Here is a 21,532-nt window from a genome sequence, read left to right as displayed (position 1 = left end):
ACATAGCATATGTTGCTATTTACAGTAGTCCGGTTATGGCACTGTGGAGTTCAGGGTAGGCAAAGTGCTGCAATGGGATTTGTAGGCTATGCTGAACTGTGTGGGTGTGTGAACTGGAGCTGGCTAATTCAGGAGTGCCTCAGATGCCTTTTACATTGCAATTACTGAAATGATTTGGACTTAATTTGCATTTGTAAAGGCTGTAAGTTGCTGAGATAAACAGCTGGGCAGTGAAATCATAGTACATTGCATAATGTCCTTCAAGTACATGGAATGCAAGCAGAGCTGTTGCATGGTGCCACATCTTCAAGAGCACCTGTAATTTTGGGTAGCAGATTTCCCATTTTATGTGATTGCAGGGAACTGCAATTTTCCATCCTCTTGAGAATGAACAACCAGCAAGAACTCTCAACACTTTGGGGTGTTTGAAATGAGATTGTACAGTCACTGATCAATGCTGGGATGAATTGGTTGTTACATCAACTTGCATTAGACTACTTGAAGGGAGTTTAATTTTAGCTAACTCCATTTGGCACAGAGCATTTATGTGGAGGGAATCTGAACTGCGTATCCAACAAGTTCTGGAGCCAAAGTTTTTGTTTTTGTTTTTAGTGTTTGGTTTTCATGTCATTAGCTTGCACTTCTCATTGTTTTCTTTTTAAATAAATTTATTCTGCTGTTTTCAACTTATAAGATACAGTGTAAACTAGAAAATGCAGTCCATTCATCTCTCTTCCAAGAAGTAGCTTACTGCATTTGCAATATTTTTTTTCTGTGATGTGTGAAGTAGAAGGCACTTTGAGACAGTATAGTTGATGGGCCAGCTTCTTTGCGTGCCTAAAATGATCTAAGGAAATTGTTTTTTTCAAAAAGGGATTCCAGTCGGAGAAGGGTGTATTACTGGTATAGTTAGTCACCTCGTTTTCCCCAGGGGATGATTTTAGCAAAAATGTTGGCATTGTTGCAAAATAATAAAATGCAGCTTCAGCTTTTTCCTTTGCAGTTGCTCCTCATAGACTGTATAAACATTGCAGTTGTTTGGGATCACCGATTCAGATGAAGTTCAAAGTTGGACTACATCTATCTCTTTGCATTTCTAAATTCCATATACTGTTGACACTTATTTCAGTTAAGTATTCAGCATATATTTGCTGTTACATTCTCTGCAGCTATCCTTGGTAACAGCAAGTTGGCTCAGACCCTTTCCAAGAGCCCTTGTGCTCACAGCAGTGTTTTATTGGAAGGTAAAGTGATGATAGGTGGGTACTGCATTTTGTTCTGAATACTTTGGAAGGAAGATGGATATACCGTAGCCAATTTCTTCCTGATCCATTAAGTCAAAAACTTGGAACATAGGTGCCAATTTTAACAATTGATTTTGTAAAGGGAAGAGTTTGCCTTGTTAACAAACAATTCGTGTGTCAGTATTCAGTACCACCCATCCGCGTTGTACTTTTCCCTATGGTTGTCTGGCTCTTCTTGTGTATCTGTTTATCAAATAAAATAAAGCTCTGAAAATGGAAAGTGTCTTTCTTTTAAGTCAGCAATACTTCTAGTGCAGTTTGGGTGGACAGATCTGAAAACAGGTAGTGTGTATTTAGCATGTATGGATCTAACTAGGTGTCAGGTAATGTGTGACCTAGCCAGTGGCAGATGCTGAGAAAGTTAATTTATATTGACTTCTGTCCCTGGATTTTATATCCAGTTTTAGACAATATTTTCAGCATTCTAAATACCTAGAAAAATCTGCAGCTTTAGAAATATGTGGAATCCAAATGGGGCATGGCTGTCTGGGGAGAAGTGAGGAAAATAATCTTCTCCTGTGGTTTATCAATAAGCAGGGTGATTTTCTGACAGGTAAACAAGACAAGCCAACTGTGGCTAATCTGACACCTTGAACATGTAGTCCCTCTATTGAAGGACATACATAACTGAGAACAGCAAGTGATTGGAGAGGAGTATATACAGAAAATACTGTATGGAAATATAAATATACCCATAAGATGTTTTGTGGCAAGCTTTTTACAGGAAACAAGTAGTCACATATGTGCAAGGAGACTGCACCTTTAGGAGATGCCAAAGCATTAGAAATTGGCAATCCTGGTCTCCGTCAGGATCCCATTTCTGAAAAAGGGAAGCTAAAGGGAGCAGTCTGGATCAGTCCCCTTCCTTCCTGCTCTGTCAAGTGTGCACAAGCTTTCTTTCTGCCTGTCATAGGGCTGGAGAAATGCTGAAACCCTGTGCCTCAGCTCAGAGCTCCCTGAGCTCTGCATCATGCAGGGGGGAATGAGGTCTTTTGGAATCTATGAATGTTCCTGGTATCGAACAAATTGCTTACTAATAAACAAAGAGGAAATTGGACCCAAAATCAAACATTAAGTGCAGTTGCTGGAAGTGTTTATACTTTGTTCCTTAAAAAAAGCAACCGAATGACTATTGTTGATGGTACTGCAGCGCTTGGCACTTGCAAAGAGGGGCAGAAAGTCTGTGGATGATCTTCCACTGGGAAACTATTTTCAGTGTAACCTTGTTCACCTACAGATGGATGCCCAAAACAGTCACTGAAGGGATTTTTGTGTTCTTTGAGAACTGGACTTCATGGATCAGGGGCAGATCCCTTGGCTGCCCTTCCAGTCAGGGTAGCAGAGCTCTGGCACCCAGAGGGGCACAAGGCCCTTCAGTCTGTCGCCACTGGCTCTAGTCAGACCCAGGCTCCTGGGGCAGTGGTCATGCTCTGGGCTTGCAGGAGTCTAAGGAGCATTTGGACCGTGCTCTCAGACATAGGATTTGAATGTTGGGTGGTGCAAGTTGGAATTGATCCCTGTGTGTCCCTTTTGGCTTGGCATGTACTGTGATTCTGTGGTGTGGCTCCTTGCATAGGAATCCCCAGTCCATGTTTCAATTAGGTCCTCCTGAACACCTGTTTTGGGAGGGGAACACACTCACAGAGCTTTGCTCTGCTGGGTGAGATGATCTGCAGGGCAGTGTGCAGCAGCAGCAACAATTCACACTCCATGCCAGTAAAAGTGCTGGTGAGGATGGCAGAGTCCTGACCTCACCTTCTGTCTTCCTGACTCCTTTTGGTTCAACTTCATAATAGAATCTTCTGAGTTGGAATTGACGCTTAATCATCATCCAGCACAATTCCTCTGCAGTGAACAAGGACACCTACAGCTAGGTCAGGATGCTCAGGTCCTAGTCTAGCCTGACCTTGAGTGTCTCCTGGGAAGGGGCTTCTACTATCTTCTGGCAACCTGTGGCAGTGTCTGTTCTGTTAGTTGTATTGGTTCCTTTTTGGAAAGTTGTTTCACTAATCGTACAGGTTTACCTTTACAACTCTCATCTCTGTTCTTCCTTCAGTGCTCTAAGCAACATGAGTTGCAGGCAGACTATAAACACCAGTTGGGTCTGGGGAATCCTCAGAGAGATGGATTCATTTTGATGAGCAGGATGACTTCTACCATGTACTCTGTGCTGTCCCCTAGTATGCATATCTTGCTTGGTGTGCTTGATCTCTAGCTTAATGAAATGATAGGCAACCAGGAGAAAAATGGAAACCTACAGGTTTCTTTCTTTCTGGTGCAATTCTAGAGGGTTTTTAGTAGTAAGTAAATATCAACTTAATATTAATGAGAGTTAACTGAGTGCAGGTTAATGCACTATTTTTCCTGTCTCCTCCCTCCTGTCACACCAGTAACATGTTTCAATATTTAAATCAAATAGATCAAACTACATAGGGTTTTTTTTTTTTCTGTTGGGTAATTGTCAGTTCAGCATGGAGTATAGTTAAATAATTTCTCAGGCACGTGAAAGGCCATATAGTTTAGATGTGTTTCACTTGTTAGAATGAAATTAGCTGGATGCTAATGATACAAAATTATTTTTATTCTATAGTTTTATGCTAAAGCTCCAAAGCTCTTTTGATGTGACATAAATACTACGTGACAATTATAAGCTGTCCTTGAAATGTTTTAATTGCACAGCATGAAGGTCATTTCTACTTACTGTTGCCTCAATTTACATTTCAGCTGAGCAGTACTGGAGGATGTTTACATGGGGATTCATGCAGTAGATTTTGTTTTACAAGACTAAATATGAGCATGTTGTTAAGCAACTTCCAATTTTGCCTATCAAGTTCACAAATAATTTATCAAAACACAAGGTCAGTCTAAATGTGACCCTGAATTGGTTTGTTAAATGCGTATGATAAACTCAAGAAATAGGTGTTCTTGTGTAAATTCTTCAACTTTGTAATTCTTCTCTTTCTGTCTTAATATCAAAAATCCAGAGTCAGTAAAGACTCCTTGATGGGTTAATTTCTGTGATGCACGTGGGCTCTTGTGCCAATAAGTTTTCTTACAGACACTTTGTTTGCATTAGTCAAGATGCTTTGTGGGCAGTTGGAGAAGCCAGATCAGACAGAAGGGAGATGAAACTCACTGTGGTTCAGTTCCAGTTCAGTATGATTACGCTTCTCAGGAAAAAGTCATAGTAGAAAATAAAAGAAAAAATATCAACAAGAGCTAAATATCCTCTTTTTACCATTTGTGCCTCAGCATTTATTTATTTAGGAAGTTTTAGTTTAAGGTTTATAGGCCATCTTACCCACGCATTTACAGGCTACTACTTTGCTCCTTGTGTGTTACAGAGATCTGTTAGCACAGTTGGTTTTCAAGTGTTATTGCTTTTGCTGCTGCAGAGTCTGGATTACTTCAAGCGTGGCTATTGTCAGGAAAATAGACATGGGAGAATAGTGTCTTTTTAATGTAAGAGTTGGACTTCATGGATTGTTAGGTTCATATCTATCTATCTATATCTATTCTCTTCTTTGAAGACATGGATTTGGCTTTAATTTGCTGCTTTGTGTGGATGTGCACTGATGTGTATTAGCTGCTGATAGTGTGGTAAACTGTCTGTAGGAGTGAGATGCTGACAGTGCTCTTCAGGTAATAATTGGCAAGGATGTGGGGATTGTGCAAGTGTGGTTTTCTTTTTTCTTTTTTTAATAAATGTCTGTTTTCACCCTTTTCTGCCCTGCATAACAGAAATGTCTGTGTGTGAAGGAGCTGGATTCTCTTCTTTTTGATGCACTGCAAACATTTACTTAGGCTCAGAAGGAAGAGACTTCTTTTTTTTTTTTTAAACCTATTTCTCTATCTGGAGTATGTTAGACTGGCAGTGAGGAAAATGTGGTGTGAAAAGTAGATTACAATAGTATCCCTTTAAAAATTAGTAACGTAACTCTTTCATGCTTTAATTAGGGTTTTTGTTTTTTAACGTTTTGTTACTGTGTGGTAGCCCTTATCAGCAAAGCATTTTACAGTTTTGCACTGCTGTGGGCCAAAAAATATTTCAAAATTCTGCCTGGAAGGAAGAGGGGGCAGGGGAGAAACATCCGCTCTCACTGGGATCATCATTAAGACTGAGTGAGTATTTTGTTCCTTCTGACTTCTGGAGTCCATGGGTACTCCCTTGAGCAAACTGTCTAGTGTTGCCAGACTTGATGTTGTTTGGATGATGGTGTGTGCCCTCCTGGGGCTGTAATGAAAGCACTGGCAGGCTGCTGTGAGGCTATCAGGTGGCTGGAGAATTCTCAGTGGAGTCATCACCTGTGTTGGCTGGATGTGGATGGGCAGCCTAGAGGAGAATAGCTCAAAGCTCTTTGCAGTTCTCGTAGTCATCCTATCTTTAGTATTGCTTTTTAAAAACATATAGATAGGAACATGCAGACAGGAAAAATAGTACAACCACCAAAACAGTATGAGTGATGGGTTTTACTTCTGACAAGTACACGTAAGTAAGACTGGTCATAAACTAATTTCCTAGGTAGTATTAATTTTCATAGTAAGGTAACAATCCTTAAGAAATGTGCATGTCTAAATGTTCTGCAGGCTTATTTGGATTATTCATTATAAATCAGAAATAATCAGTTGGTGTTTTCCTGCATGTAAAGCTCACATGAAATCTGCCTCTCTATCTGCATAAAGTGAGTGGAGATCTTCTGCAATAACATAGTTATTACTGAGTTGGACTTGGCAACCAAGGAAGGACACCTTGTCATTTTTGAGATGCTTTCACCCAACTTAATCTCAGGTTAGAATAAGAACTGAGCTGAGTAAAGGTCAACGAGAGATGGTTGGTGTGGTGGGAGGATCATTCCCAAATTTCTGTCTTCTGACAACAGGTTCATTTGTATTGAATACTTTTTGTAGGTATTCAGAGGTAGTTAGTGTTCCCTTGATGTCACTGTGAACAGTGCAACAGCCACTGCTGTGTGTTCTGTGAGATTATTTTTTTTGTTGCACTGTGGCATTGGAGTAGATGTGCTGTATTGGGCAATACTGAAGTACCGAAAAAGATGAAGTCAGCTGACAATCTAACTACAGAACCGTGGTTTGTAACTGTGGGCATTCAGAGTGAATGGTGCAAAGAATGAAGCACAACTAAATATCGCTGCAGTGGGCTTTTTGACTAGAAACCGTAAAATTATTCTTTAAAGAGTATTACTCAATTAAAAGTTGATTCCCGTTGTTTCTTTTTTAAGTATGTGTATACTATCTCAGACATAATGTAAGGAGTGAAGATGATCTTCATTTACTGCAGAGGAAGCTGAAACTTGGGTGATGTGATGTATGCTCTCAATTCTACTTCAGCTTGTCATTGCCTTTGGGAAGTTGCATAAAATCTCCGCTGTGCTTCTGCTTCGTTAAATTGACTGATGATACATGGATCCCACTAGTTTCACGCCTTGAAATCAAAACTAAGAAGCATTGTGAAAAAGCGCAATAGTGTAAATCATTCAAAGTGCTATAATTTTAAAATGCTTTACCCTTCAGTAAAGTACCCTTATTATTTTTTTTTAATCTAGTCATTATGCTTAGAGGTTTATTCCATTTCCTTTTTACCTCATGGTCTGGCACAACAGTGAAATGCTTGTGCTTCTAGAAAGAGTAGAATGGGAGTTGAGTATGATTTAGAAAAACTTTAATGTAATATTTAAAGGATATCAATTGACTTTAAAATAACCTCTAAAGTGGCCTGAGTGGGTTTGAAATGTGATTATATATAGTTTGATTGAATTATTGATTATTGAATTTAAATTGGTATGTGCATATATATATGCATTTCTGCCCATTTCATTTGTGTATGTACATACTTAATGAAAGAAATAAAGGTATCTGAATTGACATAGGTTATTTGTACTTGATATCTGTTATATCATCTTCATGGAGAGAGTGCTTCCCTTTCTAGTGCAGGATGTAGTGCTACCACATTAGCCTTCTCACCGCTGAAATGAGGCAGAGCTGGGAATTGGTCTGAACTTGTCCACTTGTGGCAATTGACTTGCATGTGGGAGCTGATAACTGACAAGTGGAATGGTTTGGGGTTGTATCATAGGTATAGTAGTATGCTATATATGTGTATGAGGTGCTGGGGCATTTTGTTGTCTGTGGGACTGTGAGAAGGTAAGTCTCACATGATGGATGTGTTTTGGTGGTGAACTGCTCTCATAGTACTGAATCTGTAGATTGTGTATCTGTTTACATCATTTCAGCATATTTTGGTCTCAAATTTTAATGAAATATTGGCAGCAGTTCTTTTAGCGTTAAAGCAGTTGTGCTTGTGGAGCAGCTGTAGTGCTGGTGACTGCCAGAGGCAGTGCTACCTTTTGGGCCAGTGAGGACCATCATGCATCTCCTCTAAGGTGTAACCTGTCAAACCTGCTAGTAGGAGAAAATTTTAAGAAATAGCTTTTGATGTAGAATTCAGAGTCTTCCTTGCACCATGATCTTTTTAAAAAAACCTAATGTTTTTGACTGGAGTTTGGCATGATCTGAAGGAGATGAGGCATAACTTTCCTCATGTGTTTAGAGGACAGTTGAGTGAGGCTAGGGTGCGTTACAACTGATGGCTAACCTGCTTCTTGTTGCTATTTGCTCACTGTATGATGAGGAGAGAAGAGCAATCTCCCTTCTGCCCTTACCCTGGCATGTGGAGGCCTGACAGATGGTATTGTTGCTGTTCTACCAATCTTCCTCCAGGGGCTCAGCCCTCACAGCCCCACCTTGCCCCAGCCTATTGTTCAGAACTTTTCTCCCTGTATTGTCCTCCTCTATCTGTTAAGGAGGCTGTCACCTGTCCTCTCCATGTTTCCTGCAGCTGTAATACTATAACATGATGGAAAGTATAGCGATAGTAGCGGGGTGGCACAATCCTAGCTTACAGCAAATGAGAACAAGCCCAAGTGCAGCAGCCATGGATGCAGAAATGAAGAAAAACTGCTTGCTTCTGGAAGGCCTTCAGTAGGCAGGGATCACCAGCAAGATACTGTTGCCTCTACTCTAACCCTTAAATGAGGTCTAGGATAGGAAGGCTCCACTCCTTCCAGTCACTCAGATGCATTGCATGCAGCTGAGCTCCCCTGGGTTGGCGCTGCCTTCCCTCCAGATACTCAATCTCTGGTTCAGACTGTAACTCAGCATTTCAGCCGCAGCAGCCCACTGACTTCTGCTCTCTCCACAGGCCCAGTGACGAGAGGCAAACATGGCCCAACCGCCCGCTGACCCCAGCAGTGTGGAAGCTGCAGATCCTGAGGAGAGCTCCCCAAACATGATCGTCTACAGGAAGGTAAGAGTGGAGCTGCTTACAGAAGCCTGCTCCTAGCTGGCCTTTGGCTTGTGGGGGGATCCCTGCCCTTTCTGAAGTCAGAAATAGATTCCTGTCTGCTTGGGTACACATCCATGATAATTTTTCAGGATTTTTATAGTTTCAAACTGTAGCATTTGAAGGCTTGGTAGTATTGTTCTGTTCAGTGGAAACATTTATACTGGTTAGTTTGAAATACTTGGTAGAGGATTTATAATTTTGTAAATTGGAAGGTATAATTCCTTGTGAAAAGTTGTGATGCAATTTTATTCAGGTGTTGTCCAAGCTTACTGAATGTAGCTGAAGTGATTCTGTGTACCTTCCCAGCTTTACTATAGTACATATGAAATGTCTGCCATGCAACAATCTTCTCACAGATTTTTTTTTTTTTTTTTTTTCATTTTGTGGGTTTTTTGTTACATAATTTATAGTTTGATTCTCTGCAGGTAGGTGTTGTTACTTCCTATTGTATTGCTTAAATTAAAAGAGAAATGCTAGTGACTCAGGTAAAAATAAAATAACACCAGTGAATGATGTCAAAAACACTTTTTTCACTATGATGGAATGTCTTATTCTGAGTTACTTTGGAGGTAGTATTAAAGCTGAAGGAGAACAACCTATTTGTTAAGATATTGTTTGCCTCTAGGGTAGGCTTATGTATTGTCTATGATATTTGTGCTGTGTAATTTGATGAAATCTTGTAAATATTTTTTATTTAGCCAGCAAAATATGTCGTATGAATCATGTGAAAGAAAGTGCTGTGTAGTTCTGACAAAAATAAAATGTCTCTTGTGTGGCTCAAATAAGTTACCATTCTGGCAACTTGGGAGCTACAGTGTTAGTTTATGTAATACAATCCTGGGTAGAAAATATTTTTTTCACTCATTTCTATGTCTTGGAAAATAGGTGTAGATAATTAAAATGTGTTGGGTGTACATTATACTGACTTCTGCTTGACTGCAATCTTGATGACTTTCATACTATGAGGAAATAGTTTTTTTCATACTGAGCATAAGTTGTTTGAAGTGTTACTTTTTGATAACCGCGATTTTGGTTTGGCTGCTGCGTATTTGGTTTGGAATCTGGAATTGTTAACATGGGAAAATTTTCTTGGTAACGTGTAGGCTTGTTTGTTTTGAATGTGTTATGAACACACTTTGACTGCTAATTCGGAAGCAGCAGTAGCTGGTTAGTCAGATTGTCTTCTGGAACCTGTTTACTAAGAGGTCCAACACCAATAGATGGAGGCAGATCTGGGATAGGAAGGAACTTTCTGGTTGTGTGATCTACAATTAGGGCATTAAAGCTGTCCTTCTGCAGAGAGTATGCTTATATATTCTTGGAAATGGAATTTATTTTTATTTAAATATGTCTCACTTTCTTTCCATCTCACAGCATTCCTGCTTAAGGTTTTTTTCATTCGTTTGCCTACTACTGTTTCATTATTGTCACTGTAGTATAAGTCTTGTGAGTTCTGTTGTACCAATGGAGGGGAGCGTGCTCATTCCATCTGATTCATCTCTGCATGCTGGTGTTCCTCAGGTGATACTATTATCAGCCCTTCATAATAAAGTTATGTCAAAATACACTGCTATCTTCTAGGATACCATGCCTCACACATTGTTCAATAGTGTGGTATTCTACATCAGGCAAATGTACATCTGTAAGGTTTGTTTGTTTTTTATTGGTTTCGGACAAAGTTAATTTCTATTGGTTGTTGGCTTTCTAAGCTTAATTTATTGTTGGTTGTTAGTGATGTATTATGCATCAATTATATGTTTCTTATGTTGAGAAACCATATGCAAAATCTGGGCCAAGACTTTCTCCTTTTGTTTCTCTCTCTCCTCTCTGCAAATGAATGTTTAGCTCTTCATCTCTAATTTCCTTTCAGATGACTTGATTGCCAGTAATGAGTGAGAAAAACACTACACTGGACTCCCTGAAATGCAAAACACAGTCTGTCTGCATATCATGCAGTTCAGTGTTGGTGTTAGTTGAGTCATACAAAAAAGGAAAAAAGTTTTCTTGCTTGTATTAAGAAACCTGAGGTGCAATTTATTTTTGATACCCATGAGGAAGAAATAAGGGTCTTCAATAACAAGGCCACAGTAATTTCTGCTGTCAATTGTTTCATTGTTTGTCATAGCTGTAATTCTTGCAGTTCTTTAGGGGGTGAAAGGTAGACAGAATGGTGGAGAGAGAAGCCCTTTGTGTACAAACTCAGATAGATCATGCTTTCTTTACTGAGTTTCAGTTAGGTCTATTTGAAACTCAAAAGCCACCAGAGTGTTCACAGTATCCTGCCTTTGTTTATAATCACTGGTGAGAGGTATGTGTATCTAAAGGACAAATCAGACCTTATGTAATAGTGAGGGTCCCTTTGGAGCAAAATCTGTTTTGTTTATGGAGAAAAGCCTAGAACTGACTGTTCTCTTTACTTACATACTTAAAGCTAAGTGAGATGAATTTTGGCCATGCAGAACAAAATAAACTAATTTGTTTTGAATCCAATTTGTTTGTGATATTCTCTATGGACTTCTGCAAGCAAACTGACTCTAACTACTTTGATTGCTAAAGCAGATGGTCTCAATGAGACATGTCTTATTTTCCTCTACCTTCAGGGTTAACCTTTTGGGGGCTGATATTTATGAAATTGTGTGGCATGTTATTTTTGAATCCAAAATGTTCCATGTTGCCATGCTGTTCTGGAAGACATCTGTGCGTAAATTACATAATGCAGGTGCAATCATTACTGCAAGTAGGTGTTTGGGGTATGATTTGCCTCACCCTCTGCTTGTTAAGGTGAATTGTACCCTAAATTATGCAAGCAGTATTGAGTAGACCCCCACTGATTGTAATGGATACCTGACGCCTAGCTGATGGGTGGTTATGTCATGTGTAGACATTTATAATTAAGATGTGTCCTGGTCTTATGATTTGGGCTATCTCTCATCTTTCTGTATGCCTCAACACATATTCCTGAGCCCCGGGCTGCTTATGGGGTGTTAAGGGTAGCACTATTGTACTGTTGGGGCCTGCTGTCTTTTATCTTCTCATGTGGCACATGGATATCCAGTGAAAGTAAGCGTGCGTTACCAGTTAAGTACTGCTCTGTGAGTTAAAAAGTCAGAGCCGCATTTTCTTCGGTCTGATCACATCTGGAAGTAGTGCAGGTCTTGTTTGGAGTTACTGGAGGGCTGGTAGGCAAAACTTAAAAAGGCTTTGAAGTGCATTAATACTCTTTCCAAAGGAGCTGGTAGCCTTCATGCACAAGGGCTACTGCAGAAATGAGTGACATCCCTGTCCTCAGCACAGTCTGTAAGCATCATATGGGTGCTGCAGTACAGAAGAAAAAGATGCAGTGAGAAACTAGGAAGAGGAGAAAGATGCACTCCAAGCAAGCAGTAACAGAAGATAGTAATTTGTTTTAAACACTTGTCACTATCCTTTGAAATTTGGCCCTCCTTCCTTTGATTCCTGTTCTTGCCTGCAAGCAAGGTTCATTCTGTCCCGGGGCTCTTTTGCTCATTGTTCCAATACTTCAGGACCTGAAAGTTCATGTGCTGACTGTATCAAAAAAGAAAACTGCTCATGGACACTTTTTGGCATTAGATCTGCTTAGGTTACTCTAACAGTGGGCTGTGGCCAAAAAGAAACCTTGGTAGATAGGTCTTGGAGAAAAGATGATGGAAACACTGTTGTGCTGCTGAAATCAGGGAAAGAAAGTCAAAATACCTGGGGCCTGACTAAATAGGAACTGAAAATACCAGTAAGGAGGATTTATTTAGAAGTGCTTGTGGGCAAGAAGGATGAAAATACAAAAATGAAGTGGGGAAGAGTTCATAAATGTTGTTGTTGGAGTCATTTAGAGGCACTCTGATCACGTATGCTGTGCGAGATTTCAAAGTCTGTAATCAAAGAAATGACCTAGATTATTTGATAGTACATTTCCATCTCTGCTGCTAAATTTTGCTATGCCCATCTGGTCAGCAGTTACTGAGTTAACCTCCAAATTTTATTGTTTCTCATCATCAATCTTTTAAACAAGCAGAAAAATCTAATTTCCAAAGGCAATTACTGTTCTAAGTAAATGTAATATAAACTTGCAACTACCACAAGATGCTTTCAGAAGAAAATCTGGGTTGTGTGCTACCGTTAGTATTTGCCAGCCTTATCCTCTTTAAAAAAGCTCATGTAAGATCTGACTAAAAACCATGTAAAAAAGAAAGCAACCTTTCAATAGCAGCTTTTCCCTAGGAAGCTCCCCATGTTTCAGATGTAGTGAATATCTGGAGTGCTGCTGTTAGAATGTGGGGCCAAGGCATTGATGGGGAGGGAAAAGGAGGCAGGGGCACTTGTGAAGGCAGAAGTCAAGGCAAAGAGATACGCATGCAAGGAATGTGTGGACCAAAAATCAGAAAGATGAGAGGAAGAAGCTTTTGTTAAAATCTGTATTTTACATTATAAAATAGAATTGGGATCTAGTTAGACTGAGACTTGTAAATTTAAATTTAAAATTTTTTGAATTCCACTTAATATTATGTGAAGTCTATCTTAACAGAATACTGTCCGAACAATCGGGAGCAGAGCAAGCGGTAAGAGGTTAGTGCAAGTGATAACTTAGCAGCAAAGGAGGAAAAGGCTGATGATATGAGATGATATCCATGCACGTAACTTTAATGCATTACTAAATGAAAGCACTCTATCTTTTTTTTGGATTTTCTTTTTTGAGTTTCCTGAGTCTTTCAAGATTTCATGGTGTTCTGGTGAGAGACTTGCATCATGAAATGCCATTGGATTCATTATTTGTAAATATTTATATGCTTTTTTTAGAGCAGAACTTCTGTTTACAACAGATATTGGAGAAACCATCTCTCTCCTAGAAAATAGCCTAAAATATAAAAGACTAAAAGGCATTTAAATTGCTGAATACTTCTGGCATTCTTTTCATTTGTCTCTTGAGTTATATTTTCAGGACTTTCAGCTTGATTTTTTTTTTTATATGTGAAATCTGAGATTCTCAATTAATTCTGTTTTTTAACTGGTTCTTTAACACAAAAATAATAAAATTGTGATAAAAATGCTTGATAGTACCGCAGACATACACTCTTCGAATTTTACACAACAATTTCTCTGTGCTGATGTTAGATATTAGTTTATGACATTTTAATCAATTTTGCTTATATTTCCTAATCTCTACCCCGTTTCCATATTAAAAGAATAACTAAATTGGGATTGAATATGAGTGTGTATCAGTACTTTGAGAATAGAAACCCATCATCTTTTATATCTTCAGAGAATGTGACATGGTAATAGAGAATGGGCTGGGAAGAAGCAGTGTCATTAGCTAAGGAAAACTGAGTGAGACAGGAGACGTAATTACTCTGCAAGAGTGCTCCGTGGGAGGGATGTCAAGCAGGGAGAAGTCTTAACTAAGTTGAGGACAGTACAGGCACACGTGCAGTTTTTAATAAATTTGTGATGAATAAAATCAACCAGGGAATTAGAAAGTGGTTCCTAATTCTTAGTAACGCAGAGCTCTGCAGCAGCCACCATCTGGAGTAATGTGGTCAAGGAACTATTTGTTTTTAGGATAGATATCAGTATGTTTTTGGATTGACTACATGGCTTTTCCTTGCAAAAGTAGTGAATGGCATGCAGTGAGCTGGGAAGTCATTCTGACTTTGGTTGTACCTTCCTTAGTTTATCTTGAATGAGAACTAAGATACCTGCAAATATTTTATTCATGCAATAGTACATCTGCACTGCTGAAGTGTGACACGTAGGTGGCCTTGAACAGTGCTAGCGCCACTGACCTTGACTGTGGCTGTCAGGGGTATCTTGGGGTGGGTAGAGCTGGGGGTTGGGGAGTCTGATTTTTGCATCTGTTGAGCATGTACAAATGATGAGTTATCTAAAGCATCAGTGCAAAGTCATGCGAAGTTGGAGTCTGAAGGACTTCAGAAGCAAATGTTCATCTTTATCTACACTCAAATGGTCATCTAAATGCAGAAATGTGCTTGTAGTCAGGTGGAGGTGACTCTCCTACAGGGAGAGCTTGTGGGTACTTTGTGGTTTGTTTGAGACTTAGCTGACGTTGACTATCCAATGGAGCAGGTAGTCTGCAAAGTTTGAAATATGAAAATGTATGTGTGGTAGGTAGGCCCTCTAATTATTTGCTTGTTTCTCTTTTCACATAAACTCATGCCTACATATATATACTTGCATGCCTTTGAAATAATGAGGATGAGCAGGTAACCTTTATAACCTGACTATATTTGTTAGCCTGTTAGAGGATATATAACACCCATAAGTCTGTGGTTCCCGATGAGATGCATCTCAGAGTCCTGAGGGAATTGGCTGACGTAGTTGCCAAGCCACTCTTGATGAAGGAACTGGTTTCTAGAATGTACTCATAGAGTCGTGGTCAATGGCTCAATGTCTGGATGGAGATCAGTGGCAAGTGATCTGTGGTCTGTACCAGGACTAGTGCTCTTTAATATCTGTATCAGTGATATTGACAGTGGGATCAAGTGCACCCTCAGCAAGCCAAGCTGTGTGGTGCAGTTGACATACCTGAGGGACTGGGTGCCATCCAGAGAGACCTGGACAAGCTTGAGCACTAGGCCTGGGAGAACTTTCTGAGGTTTATCAAAGCCAGTTACAAGGTCTTGTGCCTGAGTTGTGGCAACCTCCCCTGCCCCCTCCTTCAGTACAAGCTAGAGGATGTAAGGATAGAGCACAGCCCTCCTGAAAAGGATTCAAGCACACTGGTGGATGATGAGTTGGACTAAGCCAGCAATGAGCCCTCACATTCCAGAAAGCCAACTGTATTGTGGGATGCATCAAAAGAAGTGTGGCTAGCAGGTCAAGGGAAGTGATCCTGCCCCTCTACTTTGCACTTGTGAGGTCTCAATTGGAATACTGCATTCAGAGTGGAATCCTCAGAAAGGAGAGATGTGGACATGTTAGAATGCATCCAGTGGAGGGCCACAAAAATGATCCAAGAGGAATAGGGGATGAAACACTTCCTCCAAGAGAGCTGGGGTTGTTCAGCCTGGACAAGAAAATGTTCCGGGGAGACCTTTAAGTATCTAAAGGAGAGCTATAGGAAAGAAGGGGTCAGACTCTTTAGCAGAATCTCTTGTGATAGGACAAGGGGAAATGGTTTCAAACTAAAAGAGGGGAGATGTAGATTGGGTGTAAGGAAGAAGAATTTTACAGTAAGGATGGTGAGGTACTGGTGCAGGTTGCCCAGAGAGGTGGTGGATGCCCCATCCCTGGAGACACTCAAGGTCAGACCGCAGGGACCCTGAGCACCCTGACCTAGCTGTGGGTATCCCTGTTCACTGCAGGGGAGTTGGGCTAGGTGGCCTTTAAGGGTCCCTTCCAACTCAAACAGTCATACGATACATCCCATATGCTTTTGAAATCTCTCCATTCTATTCATGCTTGGACAAAATAATTTCTTTTGGCATTTTACCCGCATGACTCTGTCTTTCTGTTCTTAGAAAAGGTAGCCTTAGCTCAAGTGTATTGTGCCTGCCTTATAATTACAGATTTTGGTGATAAGTCTGTAGCCATTTTAAAATTCCTTGTGTTTTTCTCCATATTTTATGTTTGTTGTTTTGTTTAAATTTGTTTATTTAGCTTTCGTTCTCTGTTCCTCTTTGTAACTGAAACAGACTCTCTTGCATCCGTCAGAGTCTAATTACTGTGATCTATTACTTTAGCTGTTCTCAGAGGCAGAAAAAAGACGAGCCAGGACCAAAAGCTATGACAACTTCAAAATGTATTTTTAGCAAAGCAACCAGAGCAATTTTAGAACACAGATAAAAAGGGAAGGTTCAGCTAGAGGGTAAGATTATGCTGTTCTAGCTGTAGTGTGTATTCAGTGCCTTGCATTTCTGGAAAAAGTTCCCTTCTCCCTCTTTCCAGTGTCTTTTTCTTGTTGTTAGCTTTTTAAGTTATAGTCTTGGAATATTTTCATTTTGTTTGATTTATTTTTTGTACTTTGTTTTGGAAAGGATGCTAAATAAGATTTTTCTGCCAATGGCAGTATTTTAACCAGGAAACTGTTTATTAAGAACAAAACAAAAAGAGAAAGTAGTGCTGGAAAGACTGCAGAGTTTGAAAGTCAATGTCTAAGTTTTTTGCTATAATCTGTTTTACAACAGAAACCTCCAGAAATGAAAATACATCTTCAGGACGGTAGATTGTCATCCTGTTTCTGATCAGGACACAAACTGAGTGGCTCTTACTAGAAGAAAATCAAAATCCAAAGTTTCTGTGTAGATTTGGTGTGATGGAGCTGTGTATGTGTACTTCTGTACCTAACATAGCCAGTCTTCGGTTCCAGGTTGTTACATAAGGTAGTATCTTTGAGTGCACTCGCTATCTCTGTGTAGCATGGCTGTGTGCTGTTCGTGTTTTCACTGAGCTGGATGCAAATTCTTATTCACCATCAGGCAAAGGTTGCAGTGGTGCTAATGAAATGCTACAATGTGAGCAATCCACATCTTGATAGTTGTAGCCGTGCCAAGGAGGCACATGTATTCCTTGTTTATTTTTTTCCTCAATTTCCTTGGGCCTCTTATTATTGCTTATTATTACACCCTCGGTTTTTATTTCCATTTCCCCTTCTTCTGTGTCGTTCTGAAACCTTTTTGTTCTCATCAGGGAAAAACTACTCATTTAAGGCAATTTAAATCAAATCGGGACTGAAGTGGTTTGTTTATTAGAGACATAGTTAGCCAGCAATCAGTGAACTGTATCAGGAAGATCAATGTCAGCAGTACAGTGGATAAACTACAGTACCAGACACAGTGCTGACATTCAAACACAGTTCCATCAACACGCATTTATAGCTGGGTCCCTGAAGTAGTGCTTGCACACAAAACCACGTGTCCCCAACATCCCGAAATGAGTGGGTGATGCAACACCCACAGGGCATGGCTCTGCCCCAGGTACCCTTCATGCTGTGGGGGTCCCTATGTTGCTCCCAGCAACCTGTCCAATGTGATGGGGGTCCCCTCCCAGTGGCAGGATACTCAGAGTTAGGAGTCCCTGTGTCTCACCCTGGGGGCTCTGCCTCTCATAAGATGTGTTCAGTTGTTATATCTCTGGCTACTGTGGTTCTGCTGAGATTCTTGTAGCGCTTAGCACTGCAGAAATCCCAGGTTTTGCACACTGTGTCCTCACCCCAACTGGTGATATTGTCACTTTGGTGTCCCTTCTAAAGCAGATTTTCCTGTGAAGGAGGGCTCCCAGACTGGCTGATTTCAGGAGACAACTTCTGCCTGTTTCAAAAGTAGTATTGAGACACAATATTAAGACAGAGGAGAAGAAGATTTCAATGGAAGTGAACGAAATCCACACAAAACTACTTTCCTGTGTGTGTGATATAACTTCAGTTAAACCTTTCCTCTATCCTGATTACTAAAATATCATTTCAGAGGATTACAGATTTCTTTCACAAGGCTCTGAGATGAAGTTTGAGTGGGAGGATTCATTTCAATAAATAGAAGTATGTGTGCAGGACCACGAAAGTATGCAAATGTAGTTCCATTTAAAAACTCAAGTCTTACATCCTAAGACATTTTGAAGGACTCCTTTTTTTTTTTTTTTTTTTTTTTTTTTTTTTCTTCTTGAGAAGCTGTCAAACCGTGTTCAGGGGGAAGCAGTTCTATTCTTTTTTCCTTTAGCACTGTATCTCCTTTTTCCTTGCCTCTCCCTTCCCAAAGCAAAAGAAAATTGAAATTAACCACTAACTGCTGGACAGTGAAGTGCATGAGTCAGGGAGTTGTACTCTCATATGAATACACTGAGTGTATTAACTCAAAGGCTACATGTGTTTCTGCGGGAGGTGGGGAAGCTGAGCAAATGTATTTGTTTTTAATTATTTTTCTCTACAGTCTGTTGTTTTCTATTTTCTTGCTTTAAAACATCTCATTAATGCTGCCTCGCCCTTAATGTTTGGACATTATATTTGGGACCAGTAATTCTGAAGATGAATTGATGTGTGTTTGTGACATACACAGGAAGTGACAAAACGCACAGTCTTTTCTAATGCTTTAACTGAAAGTAGAATGAAGAAGGTAGGAAGAATTTAATCAAGAACATGCTAATGAATTGTTTAGGTCTCTCCCGACTGAGAGAGAAAGCGAGAGAGTGCTTGGTTTTATCTTAGCTATATCAACATTTATTGTAAAGTCACAATTCTGACAGATTGTAGCTAACTAGAAATGGTTCTACAGTTATGTTTTTAAGTCTAGATACAGAAGTCTTCTTTTCCTAGCATATCTATGCTTGAGGAGTCGCTTTTTTCTTATTCTCTACCAGTAATTTTCTGTTGTATTTTTTCACTGTTTGATGCAAATATGTTTGTAGTCTATTGCATATTAAGAATTTTAATCTCTGACTCTGCTACCATTTAGCATGTTTTTTTTTTTTTTTCTCCTCACCTCTTGCTTTTGTTGTGGATTTCAGCCAGGAAACCTGGAACTGGAGGACTGTGAAGGCTTAACAGCCTCTCTGCTCACTAGCACAGTTCTCCTCTGCTTGTTGTCATGACCATAATGCAGGAGATGGTGCCCCAGACAAAGAGAATATTTTGTTCACTGATGCTGTAATTAGATGCCTTTACCCATCAGTAAATCCACACAATTTTGTTAAACATGGGTTTGTAGCTGTGTACAAATTAGCTCATTCAATGACTTGCACAGACTGTCACATAAATCTTGGCAGCAGTGGGTTCTTGTCACTTGCACTGCTCCCTGCTGGGTTCTTGATAGTAAAATTAACTGGAGTTCTGTTAATTATATTTTTTCCATGCCTGGAAAAACACAGCTATAATAATGGTGCTACTTCTGGCTGTTTGTGTGCGGAAGTAGTTTAGCCATTGGCTTGTAAATAGAAAGCTGCCTGTGCAAAAATAGTGGCTAAACCTACATTATAAATACATGTATAAGTGAAAGCATCTGTTCTTTGGGAGTATGGAGTTTTTGTGATTTCCCTCTGTCCTGCTGCCAGGAAAGATACTTACTTCAGTAGTGACCTTCCTGAAAGTATTTTTGACTGGAAAGCATTTTAAAATGTGTGGAATTACAGCAACTTTTCTTCATGTGAACAAGAAATCTCTGATTTCTTTAACAACAGTAAAAACAATGTTTATGTTGTTGATCCAGCCTTTAGGATCAATAACGCTCACTTCCTCCCACTTGAGAGATGTTTAGGAGTTTTAGGGAATGTAGGAAAGACCTTGACTCAAACTTGGGTGATAGTAAGACAGTTTCAAAGTTTTGTCACAGCAGTCTATGCTACATTGTTTATTTCAGGTGTGCATGTCTGACTTTCCTGGCTATTTGAGGGAAGCATAGGGGATTGGAGGAGAACGCACTGAAAGCAGGCAGGACAGTTGGCTAGCAAACTGGAAGGATAAGATAAGTAAGACTCGAGATTGGCCTTAAAAAGAAAAAATGGCACCTGCTGATTGCAAGAAAGATTTTGAAATGCTTAAAGGAATCTTACATAGCTGACTCCACTAAATGAGTTGCATGCAAGCTCCAGTTGTAGCCTGTTGCCCATCACTGCATAACACTGATTTATTTGAGAGCATGTAACCACAGAACAGGGCACAGAGTAAACCTCTGAGGTGAGGTGAAGGCACACAGGCTGTGTGGATCTAATCCACTTTGCAATTTCTTGATGAACTTTTTCCCAAAGGCCTTTCTTTGTCAGTCTTACTGTTCTTGTAGTGTAGCTAGCTTAAATGGCAGATGTGGAGGGTGGGCATCCCTTAGGCCCTGATCCTCTCAGTGACCCTGAGGCTAGCTGCCAGTGATGTGTAGTTTGTGGGGAGGCCACTTCACTGACTGTGATGCATTTGTTTAAACTAGTGAGGAAAGACTTGGTGACCCGGGAGACCGTTTGAATGTGTCAGGTTGCAGAGAGGTCCCCAGAGACATTCAAGGACAAGCAGCTGAGATTAAATTCTTTCTAAATGAATTACAGAAATGCGCAGGATGGGATAAGCTTGCTCTATTATTCTATTTCATTTCTCCCTGGTGTCTTAATTTCTTCTCTGGTCCTTTGCACTCGTTGCAGCTGCTCACCACCTTTCTCTGATGTAGCCATGGATAGGAGAAGTAAAACCCTTAGGCTGAGAATCTGACTAACAGGGAGTGGAGAGAGACTGTAAGATAGGAGGCTGTTTTAGCTTCTAGGCTTACATCTCACACACAGACTTGTCTCCAAAGCACAAGGAAACAATGACAACTTGTCACCTGCTCATGGGCCTGTTGGAAGTCATTTCATTATGGTTCATTTTGTAGCACATAAACCCCTGGCAGAACTGTGCCCCCTATCAGCTGAATTAAGAGGGGAATCCTGAAAGCCAGCAGTGTCCTTGGCTTGTAAAGAACTTTCCAGAAAAGACAGAATTAAACCAAACCAAAACAGATGTTCCTTTGAAAGTTTGAATTTCAAGTAATTTTTTTTTTCTAGCTAGTTTCAGCAGTAAAGTATTTAGCAGTTTTGAGTACTTTCTTTTGTGTGGTGCCTTTGAAATAAGAGAGCTGAAACACTGTGAGAGCATGAATTGAGATGTCCAGAAAATATCAGTCTGGGCTCTGGCGGTCATGCTGTTCATATATGTGGAACCTGACAGTTTCATCTTATGGGAAATGACCAGATTATAGGAGGTGGCAGCAGTCTGAGTACAGAGCAAACCCTTGTCTTGTCTAGGCACCCACCATTTTGGGAGCCAGGCTCTGTGCTGGAGGAGCCTGTTAGAAGTTGTCTCTCTCTGGTGCTCAGCAGTTTAGATAAAAAAAAATCACACTCAATCTTGAGTGACCTTCCAATTCGACTTGAGCTAAACTTAAGG

The 21,532-nt window shown here is 40.1% G+C and overlaps 1 protein-coding gene across 7 annotated transcripts in view; it reads left to right on the top strand.

Moving 5' to 3' along the window:
* The window catches only part of RGS6 (regulator of G protein signaling 6), a 232,494-nt gene that overhangs the window by 3,132 nt on the left and 207,830 nt on the right, over nt 1-21,532 (top strand). For all 7 annotated transcript variants that reach the window (XR_007377783.1, XM_048949076.1, XM_048949078.1 and 4 more), the window contains exon 2: nt 8,524-8,628. Coding sequence is in view for 6 of the 7 variants with exons in the window: in XM_048949076.1 (XP_048805033.1) it covers nt 8,545-8,628 (84 nt within the window). In the remaining variant the exon portion in view is untranslated. The remainder of the gene's footprint in view (nt 1-8,523; nt 8,629-21,532) is intronic.

Source organism: Lagopus muta, chromosome 6 (genome assembly GCF_023343835.1).
Source record: "Lagopus muta isolate bLagMut1 chromosome 6, bLagMut1 primary, whole genome shotgun sequence".
Lineage (NCBI taxonomy): Eukaryota > Metazoa > Chordata > Aves > Galliformes > Phasianidae > Lagopus > Lagopus muta.
The sequence above is the reverse complement of the archived record's forward strand: the minus strand, read 5'-3'. Positions and strand labels throughout refer to the sequence as shown.